General features: G+C 41.3%; 2 protein-coding genes across 4 annotated transcripts in view; both read left to right on the top strand.

Moving 5' to 3' along the window:
- The window catches only part of rbm18 (RNA binding motif protein 18), a 26,877-nt gene extending 22,583 nt beyond the window's left edge, over positions 1–4,294 (top strand). For all 3 annotated transcript variants that reach the window (XM_029708608.1, XM_029708606.1, XM_029708607.1), the window contains exon 6: positions 2,892–4,294. In XM_029708608.1, coding sequence (XP_029564468.1) covers positions 2,892–3,051 — 160 coding nt within the window. In that variant the 3' untranslated portion in view covers positions 3,052–4,294. The remainder of the gene's footprint in view (positions 1–2,891) is intronic.
- Positions 4,295–5,841: 1,547 nt separating this feature from the next.
- lhx6a (LIM homeobox 6a) lies at positions 5,842–20,747 on the top strand. The gene is made up of 9 exons (XM_029708604.1): positions 5,842–6,453; positions 7,231–7,305; positions 7,614–7,796; positions 9,412–9,533; positions 17,099–17,319; positions 17,765–17,865; positions 18,194–18,289; positions 18,444–18,618; positions 18,918–20,747. The coding sequence occupies exons 1-9, from the start codon at positions 6,376–6,378 to the stop codon at positions 18,998–19,000; spliced, it is 1,134 nt and encodes a 377-aa protein (XP_029564464.1). The 5' UTR covers positions 5,842–6,375; the 3' UTR covers positions 19,001–20,747.
- The last annotated feature ends 774 nt before the right edge of the window (positions 20,748–21,521 follow it).

Genomic DNA, 21,521 nt, shown 5'->3' with positions numbered 1-21,521 from the left:
CATGTTAAACTAAAAATGTTTAAAGTGCTATAATGGTGGATTACTCAGATTCTCCAATATATTATTTTATTCAGATACTTTGCTGAGGGAGCCTAATTACCCTATAACTCATGTGCCGGTCCTCTCAGCCAAGTTTGCCTCGCCACTGTTGTCATTTTAGTTTTGTTTTCAACGGGTGTGGCTGAAATACGGGCGCAGCAGTCTACGGCACTGCATCTCAGCGTCGTTAGGGTTTGGCCGGGGTAGGCCGTAAATAACAATTTGTTCTTAACTGACTTGCCTAGTTAAATAAAGATTTTTTTTAATATATATATATATGGAAAAAGCCGAATTCACTAATTTGAGGGGTTGTCCACATACTTTTGTGTGTAGATAATAATAGAAAAATGGAATAAAACATTTAAGTACGAATAAAACCCCACAAGAACTACGATGCGAGTTAAAGAAACACGAGAATGCCGGTATATACAGGTCAGTGTCAGTGTCAGTACCGTATTCAGTGTGCAGGAGTACTGGAGTGTGGTTGAGGTGGGTTTATACATAAAAAAAAGTGGAAAGTAGCATTTATAAAAACAAATGGCCTCTTGAGCTCAAATGCAACACTTTTTATTTTATTGATGAAACAACCACGTCTAAGATGGACTTTAAAAGAGAACTTTGCTATTTTACAACAAAATCTCAATTGTTGATGTAAATGGAATGTTATAGAAGGTTCCAGACCCTTTCTTTTTGCGATTTCACTTATTTTTTAGAAACTTACACCCCAACCAGCGATTCACTTCGTCATCCTTGTTGTGTAGTACTGGGGTTTTGAAAAACATGAACAAATGCTCTAAAACACCCAAATGCATACTTTTAGAAATGCTGTCATTATAGTCATGCAGGTCTTTTAGATGTACACATGAAATTGTCATTCCAAACTTTATCCGCAACATTAAATTCCATTTTCTGCGACTCGAGCAGTTACCCCTGTCCAGCTGTTCAATTGTCTGTGTAGCCTTCTGCTAGTTTAGCACTCTGAAATTCAAGTACTAGAACACCTTGAAAATAAGAATTTTTCAAGTTAGTACTTCAAATATGTTAATATGAAAAATGCATTGGTCTTACAAATGAATTTCCAGGCAGACTAGAGAGTTCTATTTCCTCATGTGTTTCACGCTCTGTTTGCCAGGCAAACTCGGATATTCCACCTCCACTGCCACTCAGCCAGGCAGGTACAGAACTGACAGATTAGGCACCACCGAACGTCACATCGATAGCTAAAATGCCAGTCAAATGTAGATTAAATCCTGCCTGGCAGGATATTGACGTTTATGAAGGGGTTTTGCCGGACCCAACCAGGGATGTAGTAGAGGGTAAACGCCATTTACGCACCTTTTTATTTGTGAAATAGCATTTACTCACGTTTTTATTTTGTTAATTATAGTTTACGCACTTATTATTGCATTCCCAGCGTTGATCAATGCTCAGAAGCCTTCTTGATCTGCGTTCTAATTGCAAATTATTAATGTATGCACGTTATGTTCGCCTGCTCCCCCGGATTTGCCTTGTTAGCAGCATATTCATTCACCTCTCTGTCCTACGGGAAACTCGGCTGTGTCAACAGGCATCCCCCAAACAAAAACTCCCTGACTCGGAGAACGAGTGTACATCCGGTAAATAGTCGCTGATATTTCAGTCAGATGTCTTGCTAGCTATGTAGCTCAAGGGCTCTGGTTGATAATCTGGTAGCTAGTTGTGGCTAGAAGGATGAAGTTAGAAGCTAACGTTGAATGAGGGCTGCAATGAAGGACGCAAAGGAGATACACAGAGAGAGGAAGCATTGAAGCAAGTAAGGAGAGAGGTTAGTAGTACAGTGGTTCCCAAACTTGGGGTCGGGGACCCATGTGGGGTTCTTTCAAATTTAAATAGGATCCCCTGAGAGAATCTTTAATCTTATCAAACACATTCATAACTTGTTTCTCTTCAGATGGGTATAGAATACAACATTTTAGAGTAAACTAGGGGCCTTTTACACTGTTAGAATTCACTTTTATGTCATTGTGTTGGGACAGCCTGTGGGACCTAAGATTGTGTGAAATATAAAGATAATTTAATATTGTTATCATGTACATTGAACTAAAATATTAACGCAACATGCCACAATTTCAAAGATTTTACTGAGTTACAGTTCATATAAGGAAATCAGTCGACGTCATCAGTACTGACTTACCACTCATGTATGTAATAAATAAGTAGTGAAACGTAATATTGAGTAAAACTTGTAAAGAAGGTAGTGATGAATAGTAAGTTGTTTTTTTTCATCAGGTTGTGGCAATATACTGCCATCTGGTGGCAACTAGAAACAATTGCATAATAGGAACTATTACAAATTGATGCTCCTTGAAAATAAATATTGGTGCTTGAAAAAGTACTTCAAAGTCCCTGAATTTGACTTGTCACTGTCTGTACGAACCTTGCTCAGAGCATTTCCATTTCTAAAAGGACATATTTGGTGAGGGTAAGTTTTTCAAAAACAAGTGAAAATTGCACAACCAAAGTGTCTGGACCCTTCTATAAACATGCCATTTACATCAAAAATTTTGATTTCTTTGTAAAAAAGCAAAATTCTCCTTGAAGGGAGAGTCCTCAGGAAAGTGCATTTAATTTAATTTACCAAAAACTTCAATAACACAAACTCACCAACCATAGACCAGTCAGTGTGGAGGAAGTGAAGGAAGAGTTTCCTTTTTTCCCCTTTATTCCTGCTGCGCACACCCCCCCCCCCCCGCTCGCCCTCGTTTACTTCCCCACTCACTCACTCAGTCACTCACTCTATAGCTCTCTCGCAGTCGCACTCTCTTGCTCTCTCCTACCCACTCACTCTCTCTTCTTCTCCCTCCCATACAAAGTACGAGTGCGAAGATTCGTGCGATCGAGGCCAAGCTTCAGATGATGGAGGAGAACCCAGACGAGGAGTACCAGGGCCCCTCAGCCTACATGTACAACAAGCCTCCGGAGAAGAAACGCCAACAGCCTTACAGCAGACCCTTCCGCAAGTTCAGGAGATGACACACAGGGGACAGAACATCCAACACCTAGGCTTGCAAAATTCCCCCGGTAACTTTCCCCAAACTCCCAGGTTTTCCAGAATTCCTTGTTTGAAGATTCCCAGTGTTCGAAGATTCCCAATATCAGAAGGGAATAAGCAGGACATCTGGAATCCTCCAACCAGGATTTCTGGAAAACTTGGGAATTTTGACAAAGTTACTGGAATTTTGCAACCCTACCAATACCTGACTGGCTCAGTGACTTCCTCTACAGCGGTCTCCTGTAATAAGTTAACAGATTCCAAGACAATTGAAGTGCTAATTAACGTTACCATGATGCAAACGTATATATATGGAATATGCTCAGATTGTTAAATTATTATTACACTGTAGTGTTGTGGGAGTTGCCTGATGCCAATCTGTTTGTGCTATTATCCCAACTCCTTGCCACTCATTGACAATGACTGCAATGGAGTTGGCAAGAGCACAAAAAGATATGGGACCAGGCTATAGTCATGCCACCAAACTGTATGACTTCAGGTTTGGGCAGATGGCGCAACAAGCCATTTACATTTTTTTTCCTATTGTGTGTATTCTTACTTGGAAGAGGAATTATAATTTTTTTTCAAGGAAGGTTTTTTTTTTTTTGTAATCTACTTTTCTACAACTTCAGCCAAAACAATTTTCAATGGCTATATGTATTGTATGATGTGTAGAATATCACACCTTCATTTATCTTACGATTGTTTTTCTGTTAGGATTTTTTTCAAATACATTGTTATTGTAGTGTTTCATTTCTGTCTTTGCCGTTCAGTGTTGGGAGTTTGACATTATTGCCCTTCATAATTCCAATTTGACCTGATGTAGTGGACTAATACAGTATAATATGTTTCCCGCGTGCTCTGAGTCACTTGTTATCATTAGCATATTAAGTTGGTCTGTAACAAAAAAAGGCAAGGCATAAAATCATGTATTTTAGAACTGAGTGGTTGTCGCCATTCTGTGTTTCTTGTGATCAAAGAAGGTTACGCTAAATGTATTTTATTCATAACACGTGTTTGGCTATGTTTGAGTGTGATTCGAGGGTCATCATAAGTGGACAATGTTGAGCAACTTTGGACAATATAACTATTTTTATTGATGTTATGACACCCAGTAAACTACATTGCAACTCAACTCGTAGATTATATTATTCAATCATAAAATTGTCCTTGAAAACAAATAGTATTTGTATTTTTTTATTTCAATGTAAATATACCGCCCTATATTGTTGTCTACGTGTTGTTTTTGAAGTTTTTACATGGCTATTTTATGTACCCCATAATTTGTAGATCTGCCAAATGTTTAGAAGAATCTGGTTCAACTAGAGCAGGAGATTCCTATATCTATTTACCACTCATCGGTGTATCTCTCTATCTTCAATGAGGTTTCTATCATTCCAGTCCTCATAGTCTGACTAATAAAAATACGCTAATAGAATTTACTTCAATCAAGAAATGAGCTTGATATCACATTGAGCTTCTTCACCCCGCTCCCATTAAATGTGTTGCAAGCACCTGAAATGTGGACGTCCGATTGATGCCTACATGAGCGGCGCATGGTTACTCTGCCTGCAACCTGAATGGTAAGAAAAAGAGTACGCCTACCTCAGAATAGTTGACCTTTTACAACATTTTTCAATATGATTTATTTAGCAATCTTCTTGTGAATTGAACATGTTTTTACAGTGACATAGCTAAACGCCTGATATGATTGAAACAGCTTCCGAAAAATCACAAACTCTTGGTAGCGTTCAACATGGTTCTCATTTTGACGGTCTGCAACCGTGACATATTTACTGCCAAAGTTCCAGTTACTCGCGCGGGTCTCAAGATAGTAGTCTGTATATTGGGAAATCATAGGATGACCTGATTATGCATCATTTCAATCATTAATCAATAAATGACTGCTAGTTGGTATTTTTGATGCTGTGATAAATAGGCCTATGCGTTTTTAGGATTATCATCATGAGTCAATGAGACAAGCATATTGTCTTCAAGGTCCTAGAAAGCCCATATTTGGGGTGAGAATGAGATGTCATGTTGATTTTGTGTCAGATTTTCAATAGATCCTCTTGCAGAATCAAACTTTTCCGTTGAGATTAATCCTTCAGTAATCGGATATAAGAAACAATTCCTAATATTAATATTTATTATAATAGTCAACGTATCAAATAATAATACATTGACATTAGAGGCCTAACAATAAATTGGCCTGTAAATAAACTACCTTTATTTTGTGTGTCTCGTTTAAAATCTTATCGCCTATAGTCTCGCAAAGTGAAAGAATCCAAAATAATACATTTATAGCATGAATAATTTAACCTTAATAAACCTTTATGGTGCATAATTATGTTGCAATTATGCAAATGATAAAAAAAACATGATTCGATGAAGTGGTATGTTTCTAATGACTGCCTTCTTTAGAATCACTTTACAAGAAAGATAGCCAATCATTTCCAGAGAGACTTTGTTTTTTATGACGGTGTGTGTGTGTCGAATGCAGAAATAATAGGCTAATGTAAATATGTAATAATACACACACATAAAAAGGAACTATTCAACACCTAAATAGTTGTTTTCGATTCAACCTAAATCCTAAAGCATTGACTTGAACCCACATCATCCAACATCAGACTTGCTTTAACATGGAAATAGGTTATTTATTATGACCCATAACAGAAATTGCCTAATGCCAAAACTCCATTATAGCGGTGCTGTGTCAGAAAACTGGTGTCCATGAACCGTACCATATTGGCAGCCATAATACAAGAAGTTTACCCTCCCCCCTCCAATCCTGGAGCGCAACTAAACTTTCACTTCAGACGAATTGCGCTTGGAGAGACGGTACCCCTAACCTGCTCTCTCACTAGTTGTGTCTCACGTTCTTGCAGATCTCGAGCAAACCTGCCAACCCATCTACTTCCTGTAGTCAGCAATTCCATCCCTAACTGAGGGGAAAAAAAGAGAAGGAAGAATTTTCTAAGTGTTCTAAATAAGGCGTTCTGAAGAGCAACCTCCACTCGGTCGTCCGTCTGCAACACCCACGAGCTTCATCATATAGATACCATAACTGTTTCTCATGTTTTATATCGCATGTGTGCTGGGAGGCCGTTTCATCGATCGTGGGTAGAAGTAAAACACGCTGTGGGTTCAAAACAAGAAGTGTATTAACCCTGCAAATCCATGGCACGGAAAATACAATAGATGCGCATCTTTTTTTGCATGAAAGAGAAATCAGTTCAAACTCCGAGCTTGGGAAGGGAAGGGAACTCGACTTACGTTCTATCAGAATCCCAAGTGCGTTCATGTATTGGAAAAATGAGGTTTTGGCCCCTCTACCAGAGGGAAATAAGTTTTTATCCGAAGGAATTCCCTCAAAACAGGTAATGTGAAGAAAACTATCGCCTACAATAATAGCCTATGCGTAAAATATATGCGTAAAAAATCATTTGGATATGAAAGATTGCTTTCTGGTTTAGCATGCGTGTTTAAGATACCCTCATAGTATTGGCTGATACCACTGTATAGACTACACTAGGATCTTACTGCTAATCTATCTTCTGTCATCATGTTGCTTTCTTAACTGCAACTGTTTTTATGTGTCTTAAATTGATATCATAAGAATCACTGGCTGCGTACAAAGATCAGCTGCGCCTCGCGCCACGAAGAGACAAGCGCGTCTATTATGAAGTGTGATTTGCAGTCCACCCTCTTCAACATGCCAATTCGCCAGAGAAGAATTAGATTTTAATTAGTGCCATTAAAAATCAAATTTGCCATTCTTTGGGTGGCCCGTTGCCTTTTCTGATTGACAGTTGAAATTGACACTCCGGGTCTCCTCTTATCGTGAGCATTTCAAGCTATTTGTAATTGCAGGTAGTTTTTTTTTCGGTTCCCTGGATTGCGAGGAAAACACGATTACTTTAAGAGCCATGGGTTAAGTGCAGAGAAAAATCAATCCAAATTGAAATAGCTTCATTAAAACGGCAGCTTTTGTTGCAGGGCCCTAAATAGTCCACAACAGTTAAAATCGGGAGTTATTGTTTGAACGCTTTATATAGCTTCAGGGCTGCAATGTCTCTCAAGGATTTCATGGCTGGAGATGGATAGTACGTTAGCCGCGAGTTGACTTCGACTTGCCGTTGAATCTTGTCTTGTAGGTGATTTCTCCAGAAACGCCGCAGAGTACACCGGGTGCCTCGCGCTGCGTGGAAGCCAAATACACACACGTCATGGTGAGAAGTTATGTAAACGTTTTAATGCATTATTTGCAATGTGTGCATTGCTGTTTATTATTATAGCATCTGAAGCTTAAATTATTGCCATGCGTAAAATGTAATGTTATTGCTATTAGTTGTCTATTGCCTGTCACGTATTTATGCAACATATATGGTGACCCTGATAGCGAGCCTAAATATGCTTTTCTATGCTAAGCATGACTTGGGTCATGAGGTAGCCTATAGGCTGTAATATTTCAAATATTTTGGTCCAGATGCGCTTAAAATGTATCCCTGTCCTTATTTTTGACTTGTTTCTCGTGCAGTCTCACTCGGACGGAGAATCGCACCGATCGAACATGGAGAGGGAGGACACGCACTCCTCCCCGAGTCCCCCCTCTACCCCGTATATCTGCTCGCCTATCTCCACCGCCTCCTCCGTGCCGTCCACCGGGAAGAACGTGTGCGCTAGCTGTGGTTTGGAGATCCTGGACCGATACCTACTCAAGGTGCGAGTGCGCGCGTTATTTGGTCATGAAAAGGCTAAAACCGCACGAGCATAGGATTTATTTTTTGGCGAATGTAAAACAGATACGGAAAATCCTTTTGACTTGTTTTTGTTTTTACAACTTTACAAACATGTTTGATGTATTTAGCCCAAGCTACATCCACGTTGACTACACTATCTTCTCTAAATATTAATACGAATATAAATAAAATCATACTCCGAATTATGAAACCCTGAAATAATTTAGTAGGCTAAAGTGTTGATCTTCTGAAGCTCCATTGTTTTGAACGTAAGATATTTTTTTCTAAAACAATAGAAAGGACAGTAGCCTAGATAGGCCAGGGTCATACATCATGTTATGGTTTTTCTGTCTTTCAAATTCACATCAAGAACAACGCCCAGCCTCGCTTTGCGTGCTCCGGAGTAAAAACAACTGGCTGCGAGTGTTTTGCAGAGTTGCAGGAAGCGTGTGTTACTGAACTAAGGGGATCATTATTCCACTATCTGTGCTCCATTTCTTTTAAGTCTTTATATGGAAGCGATACATGTGGAAACTATTTTATCAGGAAGTGATGCATGTTCCTTTTAAATGCATAACTATATTCATTTTGAAATCGATTCTTTATAGGCTATTTATATTTAAATTATATTAACATTTTGCTTCTATAAAAAAATGTATTCAGAAAACCTATACCATAATGATATTTGATGTATGGGGTTTGTGCGGTAATATTAGCTGATCATTAAAAAAAAATTTGAAATTCACTCATAAAACAGACCCAATGGTCCACTCTACCAAAGCTCGCTGTATATTATTTTCTGTTTAATAATCTATATGCCTAGCGCTGCAAGGACATAACCCTTTATTTTCCACATGGCCCATTTTCTTATATGGAGAACGAAGTAATAATAGAATATTTGTGTATATCTTAATGTTGATATTTCATTCGTTGCCTTTACTTGGTAGGCTAGGCCTACGCTACACGGGCAAACATCGAGAAGGACAAAAACAATTCTAAGATATATTTATTACATTTACATTACATTTGAATTATTCTTCAACGAATTGTAAGGTTTAGGAATCATTTTAACATTAAAGGCAATAATAAAAATCAAACAATATTCAAACATTTTGCATGGTCTGCGTATGTATGCACAGTTGATGAGTGAAAACACAATCTAGCTGAAGTCAAATGACCCAATGGCCATACGTGTTGTATACATGTTTTACATGCATAATCAAATTGAAACGTATCGGATAGAGGGAAACATATTCATTATAAAAGTCCTACTGTCTTTGTAGCTCCACCAAAATATCAACTAAGTCATGGATGTTTTTTTTTTATTGGAACAAAATCAATTGCAAAGTGCATAATAGCCTACATGAATTATGCTAGTTTTACAGTTGTTTATTTTGTTATTATTATTGGACATGTTCATTCATTTAAATCGTTTAGCCTAGGCTACTATTTGAGAAATAATGTCATTTGACCGATTCAATTTGATTTCACATAGGCTATATACAGACATATTGTTAGAATTATTATTACTATGACGATGTTGATGATTATTATTTAAGCTTCTATTTTTTTTTTTACCACTGTTTTGTTTTGCAGGTAAATAACTTGATCTGGCACGTGAGGTGTCTGGAGTGCTCTGTCTGCCGGACGTCGTTACGTCAACACAACAGCTGTTACATCAAAAACAAAGAGATCTTCTGTAAAATGGATTATTTCAGGTAGGGTAAGTTTTTGACTTTGTTTTCAAAAATATTATGGATGTTTGCTTCCGCCTGCCGCCTGCCATACGAAAACCCGCCTCTCCTTTGCGTGATAGTGGCCGTGCGCGTAATTGTATGTGTCGGTGTTTAAAAAGGTATTCAAAAGCTTATAAGCAAAATAAGGGTAGGAGTTAACTGTAGCCACTTTTTATGAATCCCATTGTTGAGGCTACGTCGTCGGACTAAATATTGAGGTGTTATAAAATAAATGTAATTCTGCTGGTATAGGCTTTTGTTATGGGGCGTGCAGTGAGATGTGTTTTGGAGGAATTATAAATTGCTGGGATATTATACGCGCATTTAATGATGAAGATGACATCAACGGGGCGGCAGGTAGCCTGGTAGTTAGAGCGTTGGGACAGTAACTGAAAGGTTGCTAGATAGAATCCCTGAGCTGACAAGGTAAAAATCTGTCATTCTGCCTCTGAACAAGGCAGTTAACCCACTGTTCCTAGGCTGTCATTGTAAAAAAATAATTTGTTCTTAAATGACTTGGCTAGTTAAATTTAAAAAATGCGCATAACACTGGGCAATATCCATGCTTCTTTACCTTGCAGTTTTGAATAACAAATGTATTAAATCATATAAAAAAATAATTAGAACAATAAGCGATTGCAAAAGCCCTTGGCCACTAGGCCTTATAACAACAACGCCAATACCACATCAATAATAATGATGTTACGACATACAACACAACGTAACACGACTTCATTTGTACAGGTTTACACTTTTTAAATCATCGTCAGTTTGTCAGCTTGTCTCTTGATTTAAAAAGCATAGAGAGATCAACTAATTACAATCTGATTAAATAATCGCATACACATTTAGCAGGTGTTATTGGGGGGGGGGGTGTACTGAAATGCTTGTATGATACTGTAGGATACTATCCGTTATTGTATTGTTATCTAATCTGCTATTCTATTGTCATATAATCTAATACATGTATACATGTATTGTGTATTGTGACCAAATATAAATCAAGACTTATCTCTGGACGGATTTCGTGAGATTGTCTAACAGAAATCAAATCAAAATCAAATGTTATTTGTCACATGCGCTGAACACAACAGGTGTAGACATGAAGACATGAGAAGATATTCACAGTAACACTTACTGATAACGATTCCAATCAGTGCTACCCTAAGACTACAATTTGTTGGGCTATTATCATATAGCATGTTGTTACACACTACTTCTACAGTTCCTACACACAATAACACAATAACACAATAACACATTGCTAATGCTATTATATTTGTTGATAGTTTCATATTTTTCCACATTATTTAACACACACAAAATATACATCAAACATAATTGCTTTCAATGCTGTCAATGCTGTTATATTTTCTATAATATTCTATATTTATATATATTTATATTTTACCAGCTTCATTCATATAACACATTTGACACAAAATTTACAAATACTTGTAATTACATACATACGCATGCACGCACGCACGCACGCACGCACGCACGCACGCACGCACACACACACACACACACACACACACACACACACTGCAGAGTAAGAATAACACTCCGCGGCTAAAGCTAAACTGTGAAGTCTCATGCAGCATGCGCGTCTCCAGTGTATCATGATTGCAGAGCACTCAACACAGAGCCTGAATGCAAGCTCTCAATTGGCCAGGCCTCCTCTCCTCCGCATCCATTTCCAGTCAATGTGAAGTGACTGGCCCTTTAAAGTCGATACTGTGTTTTAGGAGCTGCTGCCTCGGAAGGTTTGTTTTCTGTGTTAGGCTAATAATCTGAAGTGATGCTTCACAAGATGTTTCATCTAAAGCCCTTCACAGAGAGACCCGGTCCCTTTTAGCACAGTGGATCTATTGAGATAGGAACATCCACACTTGTGTCCACGCATGCGGGCGTGGAGTCTAGTTACCAGATCAGCATCAAGGCTTAGACTACAGAACTAAAAGAAGTCAATGTCAACCAAGAATGTATTACTGGACTTTAGTAATAGATTAACACCATCAGAGATACATGCAGGGAGTGTAAACATGATATATTTTTAAAATATGACGCTTATGTAATGTTTACAAGAGAAAATGATCAATACTGAGCTACTATGATTGCAAAGCTCAAATGATCCATGAGACGGTCTCTCATAACGCAGGGTAAATGTGAAACACTATCTGTCTATAGCTTCTTATTTAATAGCTAGAGGTAATGTTCATCTGAGTTAAAATACTTAAAAACTGTATGCATCCTGAGAATATCACATGGAGTTTGTCATTAACAACTAATTCTATTGAACTCTTCTGGCTCAGAATTGTTCCATTGTTCCATTCATAATAAACTGCAGAGGGAATTGCTCTACAGCTGAGCAAGGTCATATTTAAAAAGGAGATCATTGCAGAATGATATTGCCTGTCATTTAATTTACGGACCGATATGTTGAAATATTCAAATGTACATATTGGTTTCTATTTATGGAAAGTTTTCCAGATGATCGAAACATTTTGGACATTCATCTGGTAAATACTGGTTTAATACTGTAAGCCATACAGTGTGACCATCTGTTGTAGGAAAGAGGAGTCCACCATACGCCCCACGATACAACGCGCAGAACCTCCTGCGTTTCTCCTTCGGAATTAGTGTCCCCTCACGTGAGATGCGGGTCGTGTACTTTTATGGTGCTCAAAAAGATATTCAAAAACTTGAACAAAAAATGCACCAAATCCCCGAAATAGTGCACTGACTATAGCCCCAAGGGCCCTGGTCAAAAGTAGTGCACTGTAGAGAATAGGGTGCCATTTGAGACGCTACCACAAGAGTATGGTGGCACGTTGGGAACATAACTAGAGGCGGAATGTGATTGACTGTCTAACGTATTATTGTGGACATAGTGAAAGGGCTTTAATGGTTCCAAGCTTGAGAGGGAGCTTGGCACTAGAGAGGGAGCCTGGGAACGGTTTGTCCTGACAGTCAGTGGGCACAGCGGCATCTCTGTATGCGTGTGTGTGTGCGTGCACGAGTTTGTGCGTCTGTGTGTGCGTGCATGCTTGTGTGTGCATGTGTGTGAAAAGTTTCGCACCCCAGGCAAAGTCATAGTCAGTGGGCACGTTAGCATCTCCCTGCTCTGACTCCAATCCCTCAGAGGATGGCAACAGGTCCTGCAGAAAGAGAGGTGTGTGCGTGTGTGCAGGTGTGTGTGGTTGCGTCAGAGAGGTGAAGGGAGTGACCCTGCTTAGGGGTGTGTGATGTGGGAGGGTTCAACAACACCAGCACAGAGCTGTGAGGGTTCAACAACACCAGCACAGAGCTGTGAGGGTTCAACAACACCAGCACAGAGCTGTGAGGGTTCAACAACACCAGCACAGAGCTGTGAGGGTTCAACAACACCAGCACAGAGCTGTGAGGGTTCAACAACACCAGCACAGAGCTGTGAGGGTTCAACAACACCAGCACAGAGCTGTGAGGAGGAGTGAGCATTGAGCTGGGTCTGCCTGCCTGGTGTTTTTCTGATGGTAACCTGATACAGAGCCACTGGTCTGAGGTTTATAATCGCCAGCAATTAAAGCCCCAAGCCCAGCACCCAGTGTTGTCCGGGCCAACGTGTTTCTGAGCGTAGATTCCTGTCACACTCGACACACATAGACACACGCAGGAACACACACGCTCATGCGCGCCCACACAGGGATCACTACGTCTCTGAGTCTCCCGTTCCAACAGGCGCTTAGGGAAAATGCCTAATCTTTCTGTCCACGTCAGTGTGCGAGCACGTGTGTGTGTGTGTGTGCCTGCCATGGGAACCTGCTTATGTAAAACTGACTGTGCCTACTTCCACACAAAGACCTTTGTTTATTTACTCTTGTCCAGCCGTCAGTCATTAAGGTGAAGTTTTTTACAATATGGAAATTGTGTGTGCATTCTGCTACACAATAATAATGTTATATGTGACCCATATCAGCATAAGGCTCGCTTGGCCCCGTTCCCATTTACCCTGAAACCCCAAATACTTCTATTCCCTCCAGTGGGGGCAGCAATTAAAATAAAACATGGAGGATTTTGTATTGTGAAATGGACATGGTTGGAAGCCATAGTGATGAATGATGGGGCATTGTTGTGGTTGGGACCAGAAGCATCCCCATATGCGGAGTTCGTTTGTTTACAATGATCTTAACCAGTGACTGGTCAGGTGTGTATAAAACCGTCAAACTGAATTTATTGCTCCGCTGCAGAGAGGGTTTGATTGAAAACTCTCTCCCTTTTCCACTGTGCAGCTTGACATTCCACCTCAATGGTGTTTCAACACCAGTTTACTTGCTAGGCCTGTAGGAAGAGTTAGACTGCCGGGAGTCCTGAGGACCAGACAGGCGTCACTCACTCCTCATTCTGGCCCTGGAGAGAAAAACAAGGAGATATTTCTCATTTGTGTCAGTCTTTCATCTGGCTCTGGACTGACAGCTGTTGTAATGGGGCGTAATAGCAGGAAATCAGAGTGGGTTTACTCTGCCTAAGGGGGGTGGGTGGTGGAGGAGCAGGGGCAGAGGGGTAGAGGGCTATGGGACAGAGCAGACGCTGTAGTAACTAAAGCCTCGCTGTCAGCCGGGCCCCGAAACAGAAACACAGCGAGCCGTGAGCTGCCGTGAGCCGCAGGCCACACAGGAAGTTGCAAAGCGCCGCCAATCAGGGGCACCCTGGGATGCTGACACGGTAACCTGAGTGGCCGTCCTCGCCTCTGCGTTGGGGTTGGGGCGGTCTGCGGTGCTAGGGAACGGAAGGTGTGTGCGTGTATGAGGTTGGGGGGGGCCTATCCAGCCGTCCTCATCAACCCGCCCAGCTGTCAGCCTGCTTCCCGCCAGGCACTGATGAGGTCTCCGTAGCAACTAAGAGGAGCATGCCGTGAGTGAAACCAGACCTGGTGGAGGAAAAAGAGACTTGAGATGTCAGATTGTCTGACAGGAGAAGTCAGGAAGGTAAACAAACACACTGAGGCTCAGGACACCAGGATGTGTCTGTCCTTTACTGATTTTAGGAGGAAATTAGGTGTTTTTACCTGGTAGGAAATAGGGCAAGTATCCTGTTTGGATAAGAAAATATGCCTATATATCATACAATGGTAATTTTGGTCTTCATTTCAGACTGGGGACTAAAAAAGGAATGCGTGTTGGAATGCTTTCATAATAGTATCTGCAGAAAAAAAATGTACATGGACATTTCAATAAGAAATGTGCCCATGTTCAATAATATGTTCAAGCTCAATAATCTTGGGGATGAATATACTTCTCTTCAGCTGTAGGTAGATGAATGTGGAGCTGAGCGGAGCAGAGAGGAGGGCTGGAGGAAAGCTTTGTGGAGAGAATGTTCCTCCTAAAGGTAATAGGGGATTGGCATACACCCAGAATAAACACCGGCTTTTTGATACAAAGGCATAATTAACTACAAAGCTAGTGAAGATGAAGAAAGATGATGATATGCACACACATGCGTGCATGCCGTGCAAAAAAAAACACACAGACGCACACACGTAGACACACACACGCACACACACGCACGCACGCACACTTCTGTGTTGCGTCGTAGAGTCTGAGGCAGACAAGCTGTCATGGTAGATTACAGTTCTGTTCCACAACATTTCTTTCTTAACTGTCCTCCACAATGCATCATTGATCAACACGAGGTATTCTCAGCAAAGAGGGCCATAGATAGTCGGGTTTAAAGTACACAAACACAGGAATAGTTTCACAAAGTTTGAATAGACTTTTGTTGTGAGCAGTGTGTATTCTCGCATAATGACGTGTATACTGTACCTCCGGTCCTTACCCTCATAATTCAGTAGTCCTATCTATGAACTCAAATGGATGTAGCTGGAACAGAGCATTTTAGGTGATCGGGCCAGGGAAGGAGAGGTGTGTGTGTGTGTATACCGTAGTACTGTGTGTGTGTGTGTACTGTAGTATCTTTTCCCAGGAAAGAGGCTGAGACATCCAGCCAGCCAGGTCTGTACAGTCAGTCTCAGACCTGTCTTAGTACGTCGATGTGTCATTTCTTTGTGGACGTATCCCAGAGTGCTTCTCTTTCAGCACTAGAGTCAGTGGAGCGGGGAAGCCAAGCACATAAGAACTCCGACTCAACCTCATGGCGTCATTCTGGAACTGGGATATCCCAAATGGCACCCTATTCCCTATATAGTGCACTACTTTTGACTGGGGCCTACGGGGCCGCTGTGTCGGTAATAGGGTGCAATTTGGGACGCCTGGCATTGAGCCGGGGAGATGCTGCCTTCTACCAAATCAGTCTGCTGCTCCCTGCCTGGTCGGCTATGATTGGTGATTGGCTTCCCCCAGCCCCTTATACTTGGCCCTTCACCCCTCATCTCTAGCCCTTTGGGGTTGTTACCATGCTTATGTCACTGTGTTTATGTGAGAGATCTCTGAGCACTGGAGACAGGGGTCATTTCCTCTTAGTAGACTGACTCGACTCTCCTTGTCATACACGCATGAACGCAAGCGCGGACACACCCACAGATGGTCAGGCTAGGGGCCATCTGCAGACCATTAGTACAGCCTTTCTCTGTCCGTCCACATCGGCCCCGCCCTGCCCCTGAAACACTGACTGGGTCAACCCGAATGTCTGGATCTAAACAGGCTGGACATGTCCAGTTCAAACAAACTAACACCTGATCTCTCAATAGCCTCTTTGATGAAGGTTATGACAAGGCCAGTCAGGCAGTCAGAAACGATCAACTAAATGTAGTACTTCATTGATAGTACTTCAGTTTGTCATATGTGCCCCTCGTTGCATATACTTACGTGGCTAACAGCTGTGATATTGGTGTAAAACATCAAATTGGCTAAATATTCTTCATGTCAAAATCATGACGGTAGGAACATTTACTTTGGCAAAAATGGAGCCCGGATAGCGAGGCCAAGAAATTCAGTGAGCCTATTAGTTTGAAATGAAATAATTCTCCACTTCTATTCAACTCATAATGTAAACTGATGGACTGAACAAGCAAAAACCAAACTCTGTAATATTTTTATTTCAAGTGATCTACAGTAGGCTATCTATTAAAAAATATATATCAGCATGATTCTCTGTCTTTCTCTCTCTTCTCTCTCTCGCCCTCTCTTAAAATCAGACCAGAACATGTAATCAGCCAGGCTCTGCTTCAAATCTATAATGTTAGTGTCCTCAGAAGAGCTGATTGGTTCAGTGTGGAACAAGTGTTGAAAGTAAAAAAAAAGGTGATATATGGAAGACTTCATTTATTTATTTGTTTGCAAATCATTGGAAGGTGGGGATACCTGATTTATTGAAAGGTCCAGTCCGAATGTTGCTTTTCACATTGTGCATCCATTTAAATTCATGGATTTGACTAGTTCAATTCAGCTCTAAACACGGTCATATTTTGTACATAAAGTTGACATAATAACAAGTCTGGTTATAGACCGTTTTTTAAAATTCATTTTTTTGTCCTCCTCTATAGCAGAATATTGATGCCACAGCTCTCTTTCTCTCTCCCTCTCTCTCTCTCTCTCTCTCTCTCACAGTAAGTTCGGTACAAAGTGTGCCCGGTGCGGCCGCCAGATCTACGCCAGCGACTGGGTGCGTCGAGCCAGGGGCAACGCCTACCACCTGGCGTGCTTCGCCTGCTTCTCCTGCAAGAGGCAGCTGTCCACGGGGGAAGAGTTTGGCCTGGTGGAGGAGAAGGTGCTCTGCAGGATCCACTACGACACCATGGTGGAGAACCTCAAACGAGCTGCCGAGAGCGGTGAGTCTCTGGGCTCTCTAGAACCTGCTCTGAGTGGGTTCACTAGTCTAGAGCGTCCTATCTCAGTGTTCTCTCTAGAACCTGCTCTCTAAAGTTGCTGTCAAAACGATAACCTACTGTATGTGTACACTTTTAAATAGTATACAGCTACACAACACGATAGGCTTCTATCCACTACACTACAAAAAAGGTGCTATCTAGAACCTAAAAGGGTTCTTCAGCTGTCCCCATAGGATAACCCTTTGTAGGACCCTTTTTGGTTCCAGGAAGTACCCTTTTGGAACATAAGAGTGTATAACACTGTGATGTAACTGTGGTGATAGCAATTCTCACTGGGAAAACTCTAAATATAGCTTTTTTTCCCCCTCTCTTTTTTCCCCGTCTTTCTCTCATTCTTCCCTATCCTCCCTTTCTTTCTCCCCGTCTCTGTGCCCCGGTGTCTCAGGCAGTGGCATCACTCTGGAGGGGGCAGTGCCGTCAGAGCAGGACAGCCAACCCAAGCCTGCCAAGAGAGCGCGCACCTCCTTCACCGCTGAGCAGCTGCAGGTAAGTCACAGAGGAGGGAACCTCATGTCTCTGTCTCCTCATTTCTACTTCCAATAATAAGTCAATAATACATTGGAATTCTTTTACAAATAGGCTGGGGAATATGATTTCTCCGTCTTAGTCACTTTCTAAATGGTCACTGCTGGCAACATTGTCAGGTGTGGTTTGGCGTCTCATTCATTTCAAATGGGCTCGTTGTAGTTTAGCTCTGCGGCGATATTCCATTTTCATTTCTGGGAAGCTGATACTACACTATTTGCTAATATACAGTCAAAATAGCTGAGACAGTGAGGTCGTGTATTTCGAATAATTTATGTACAATTCCCAGGTGATGCAGGCTCAGTTTGCGCAGGACAACAACCCCGATGCACAGACCCTGCAGAAGCTGGCGGACATGACGGGTCTAAGCAGGAGAGTCATACAGGTGAGGGTCTGTTCACGCCGTCTCAAAGCAACAATGTAAATAAGTTGTAAGTTGCTTCGGAGTGTATGCTAAGTGTCACATGACTCATGGTGGTAAATCAATGAGAATATAGCTACATATATATATGACAGCTGGTAACATTGCATTTTCATAGGTTTGGTTTCAAAACTGCAGAGCAAGACACAAAAAGCATACCCCCCAGCACAGCGGACCCTCGCAAGGCCACCCCCAGTCCCGGATGCCCCCTTCGCTGCCCGATGACCTGCATTACTCCCCCTTTGGCAGTCCTGAGAGGGCGCGTATGGTGGCCCTGCACGGATACATCGACAGTGAGTGTTACGTTGGTTAGTCTCTTCACTACATCCTCACAAAGCCCTCCACTCTGCTTCACCAACTCCCTTTTCAGTACTTTCACCCTTGTGTCTCCTCTCAGAGAAAATAAAGAGGTGGGATTTGTCCTTGTCTACTCTGTAGAGGCTGTGTTTCGCTGTGTCAATAGTTCAAGTTTTCTAACAATGAAACAAATTGTGCTGTGCTTGAGTATGTTCCTTTACTGCTCCCCCATCTTGATACTGTGCTGAAATGAGTTATAATATTTCACGTGTGTCCCTCTCTTCTGTTCCACCAGGCCACCCATTCTCCGTTCTAACGACACAGAGCCTGAACCCCCATCAAGCCATGTCGCTGCCCCAGCTACCCCTCAGCCGCTAACTAATGTACGCTGCCGCCGCCCCCCCCACGACCTCTGACCCTTGAATCCTGACCTCCCATCAGCAAGATGACTTAAGGAAAGGATCAAGATTTGAGAAGCTCTCTACTCTTGACCTCTCACCCTTAACCACTCGGACGGAGAGCGAAAGAGAAAGAGAGACTGTCTCATCGACTCTTTCCCCACGAACAGGATTATGATTATACAGCCAGTCTGACTGTTGTCTTGGAGGATGTGAGGCCTTCCTTTTGCTCACTGGGACTTATTCAAGGTCAAGACACATTGAACCAGACTATGAGCTCCTTGTGCAGAGCTGGACTGAAAGGACTCCTCTCTCCATCCTCCGATGGGGGTGACGGGACCAGGCTAACAGGAATACAGCCTCATGTGCGCTGTCAAATTTCTGAAGATTTACTTATGAGGGGGAAAAAACGGCAAGGATTTGGACTTGTGGGCTTGACAGAGGACACTGAGGTAAGAAACCTCCCTCCTTTCTCTCTATGATTATACCATGAAGGAATGCGAAATAATTGAGTTTTGTTGTGGAATCTACTTCGAACTTAAAATTAGTACGATTTTTGTTTTTGTTTTTAAGTCACAGCTGTTAGTATTGGTATTATTTGAGATCATGTGGTAATTTGCTCTTCGTTAATACACTGTCATCAGCAGCCTTCTGTACAGGATATAAGCCTCAGATGAGGGTAGATTGTGTGCCTTTCTTATCCATGATAAGCAAACAGAACGACCCTAATACGGTTGTTTTGAATTATGACTAATTTCCAGGCAGCTGAGGTAAAACACCACAATTCACAGAGAAAACAAAAAACTCAAATTTATTAGGATGATTTTTTAAAATAGTGGCAAGGTGTAACTTTACATTTTTACTGGTGAAAATATTGAAATACAATTTTTTGGGGGGGGGGTGATTTTAATTTTCACCATGTCATCATGTGCAAAGATTATGATAAATATAAATGTATTATTATAATATAGATATTTCAATCATTTGAAGCTCCAAATTGTAAAATTATGATTTACAGTAACAGCCTTGTGAGGCTTTTGACATTGGCATACCTCTGTTAAGTGTTGAACAATCACAGAGTAAAGTGTTGAACAATCACAGAGTAAAGTGTTGAACAATCACAGAGTATGAGAGAGAAAGAGAGGGAGGTCTGAAATGTGTTACCGGATAATCTTCCTCCAGTTGTAAAGAAGAACTAAAAGACGATACATGTCACATTACATGTAGTACCTACCCTTTTCTAACCAGGTGTATTGTCACTAATTTATCATTTATGTCTGTGCAGGATCCATGTCAGGTCAGTGTTTTTGTTGTTGTCTTCTACAATTGTCCAGCCTGTGTTTGCTTCACTTCTATGGGGTGAAATGGAGATGTGGTACAGCGGACTGGGGATATGATGTGTATATAGACGTTTGTGGCTGGTCAGCCTGATTGGCAGACAGACAGGGGAGAGGGAGATTGTGTGAAACTGTAACTTTGTGTCTTGGCTGTGGAGTGGAGTCAGTGAGGAATAGGATCCTGTGTTTACAAAGGGACTAAGGGAGACAAGACCTCAATGTTCTCGTATTTATTGAGACAATAGCCTTTAAGCACTTTTTTTTCCGGAAATTGTCAAAATTGTCTTGTTTTATTAAAAAAATAAAATGAAATCGAACGTTTATTTGATTGACCGTGCATCACATAAATGTTTTGTGTACTAATGCAATAAAATGGACTTTAAAATGTGACAATTGTATTTTTTTTTACATTTCAGTTAGACCCTAACAATTTGATGGAAGAAGCCCTTCTAAGCCCCTAATCCCAAACAATCCACAAGCAAGGACGCACAATCCACACACACTGGAGACAATTTAGAGCCAATTTAGAAACAGATCTGGGAAAATCAGTGATTCGTATCAAGTGATCCTGAGGGGCTGGATAACTGATCTCTGTATGCTTGCTATGTATTATGCTACTCATTGTACATTTGTATATATAGTGCATTCAGAAAGTATTCAGACCCCTCGACTTCTTTCACATTTTGTTAAGTTACAGCCTTATACTAAAATGTATTAAATCGTTTTTTTCCCTCATCAATCTACACACAATACCCCATCATGACAAAGCAAAAACTGTCTTTTAGAATTTTTGGCAAATTTATTAAAACTGCAATATCACATTTATATAAGTATTCAGATCCTTTACTCAGTACTATGTTGAAGCACCTTTTGCAGCGATTACAGCCTCGATTCTTCTTGGGTAAGATGCTACAAGCTTGGCACACCTGTACTTGGAGAGTTTCTCCCATTCTTCTCTGCAGATCCTCTCAAGCTCTGTCAGGTTGGATTGGGAGCATCGCTGCACAGCTATTTTCAGGTTTCCCTAGAGATGTTCGATCAGGTTACAAGTCATGGCTCTGGCTGGGCCACTCAAGGACATTTGGAGACTTGTTCCGAAGCCACTCCTGCATTGTCGTGGCTGTGTGTTTAGGGTCATTGTCCTGTTGGAAGGTCAACCTTCGC

Source organism: Salmo trutta, chromosome 23 (assembly GCF_901001165.1).
Source record: "Salmo trutta chromosome 23, fSalTru1.1, whole genome shotgun sequence".
Taxonomy (NCBI): domain Eukaryota; kingdom Metazoa; phylum Chordata; class Actinopteri; order Salmoniformes; family Salmonidae; genus Salmo; species Salmo trutta.
Note: the sequence above shows the minus strand (reverse complement) of the source record. Positions and strands in the feature narration are given on the sequence as shown.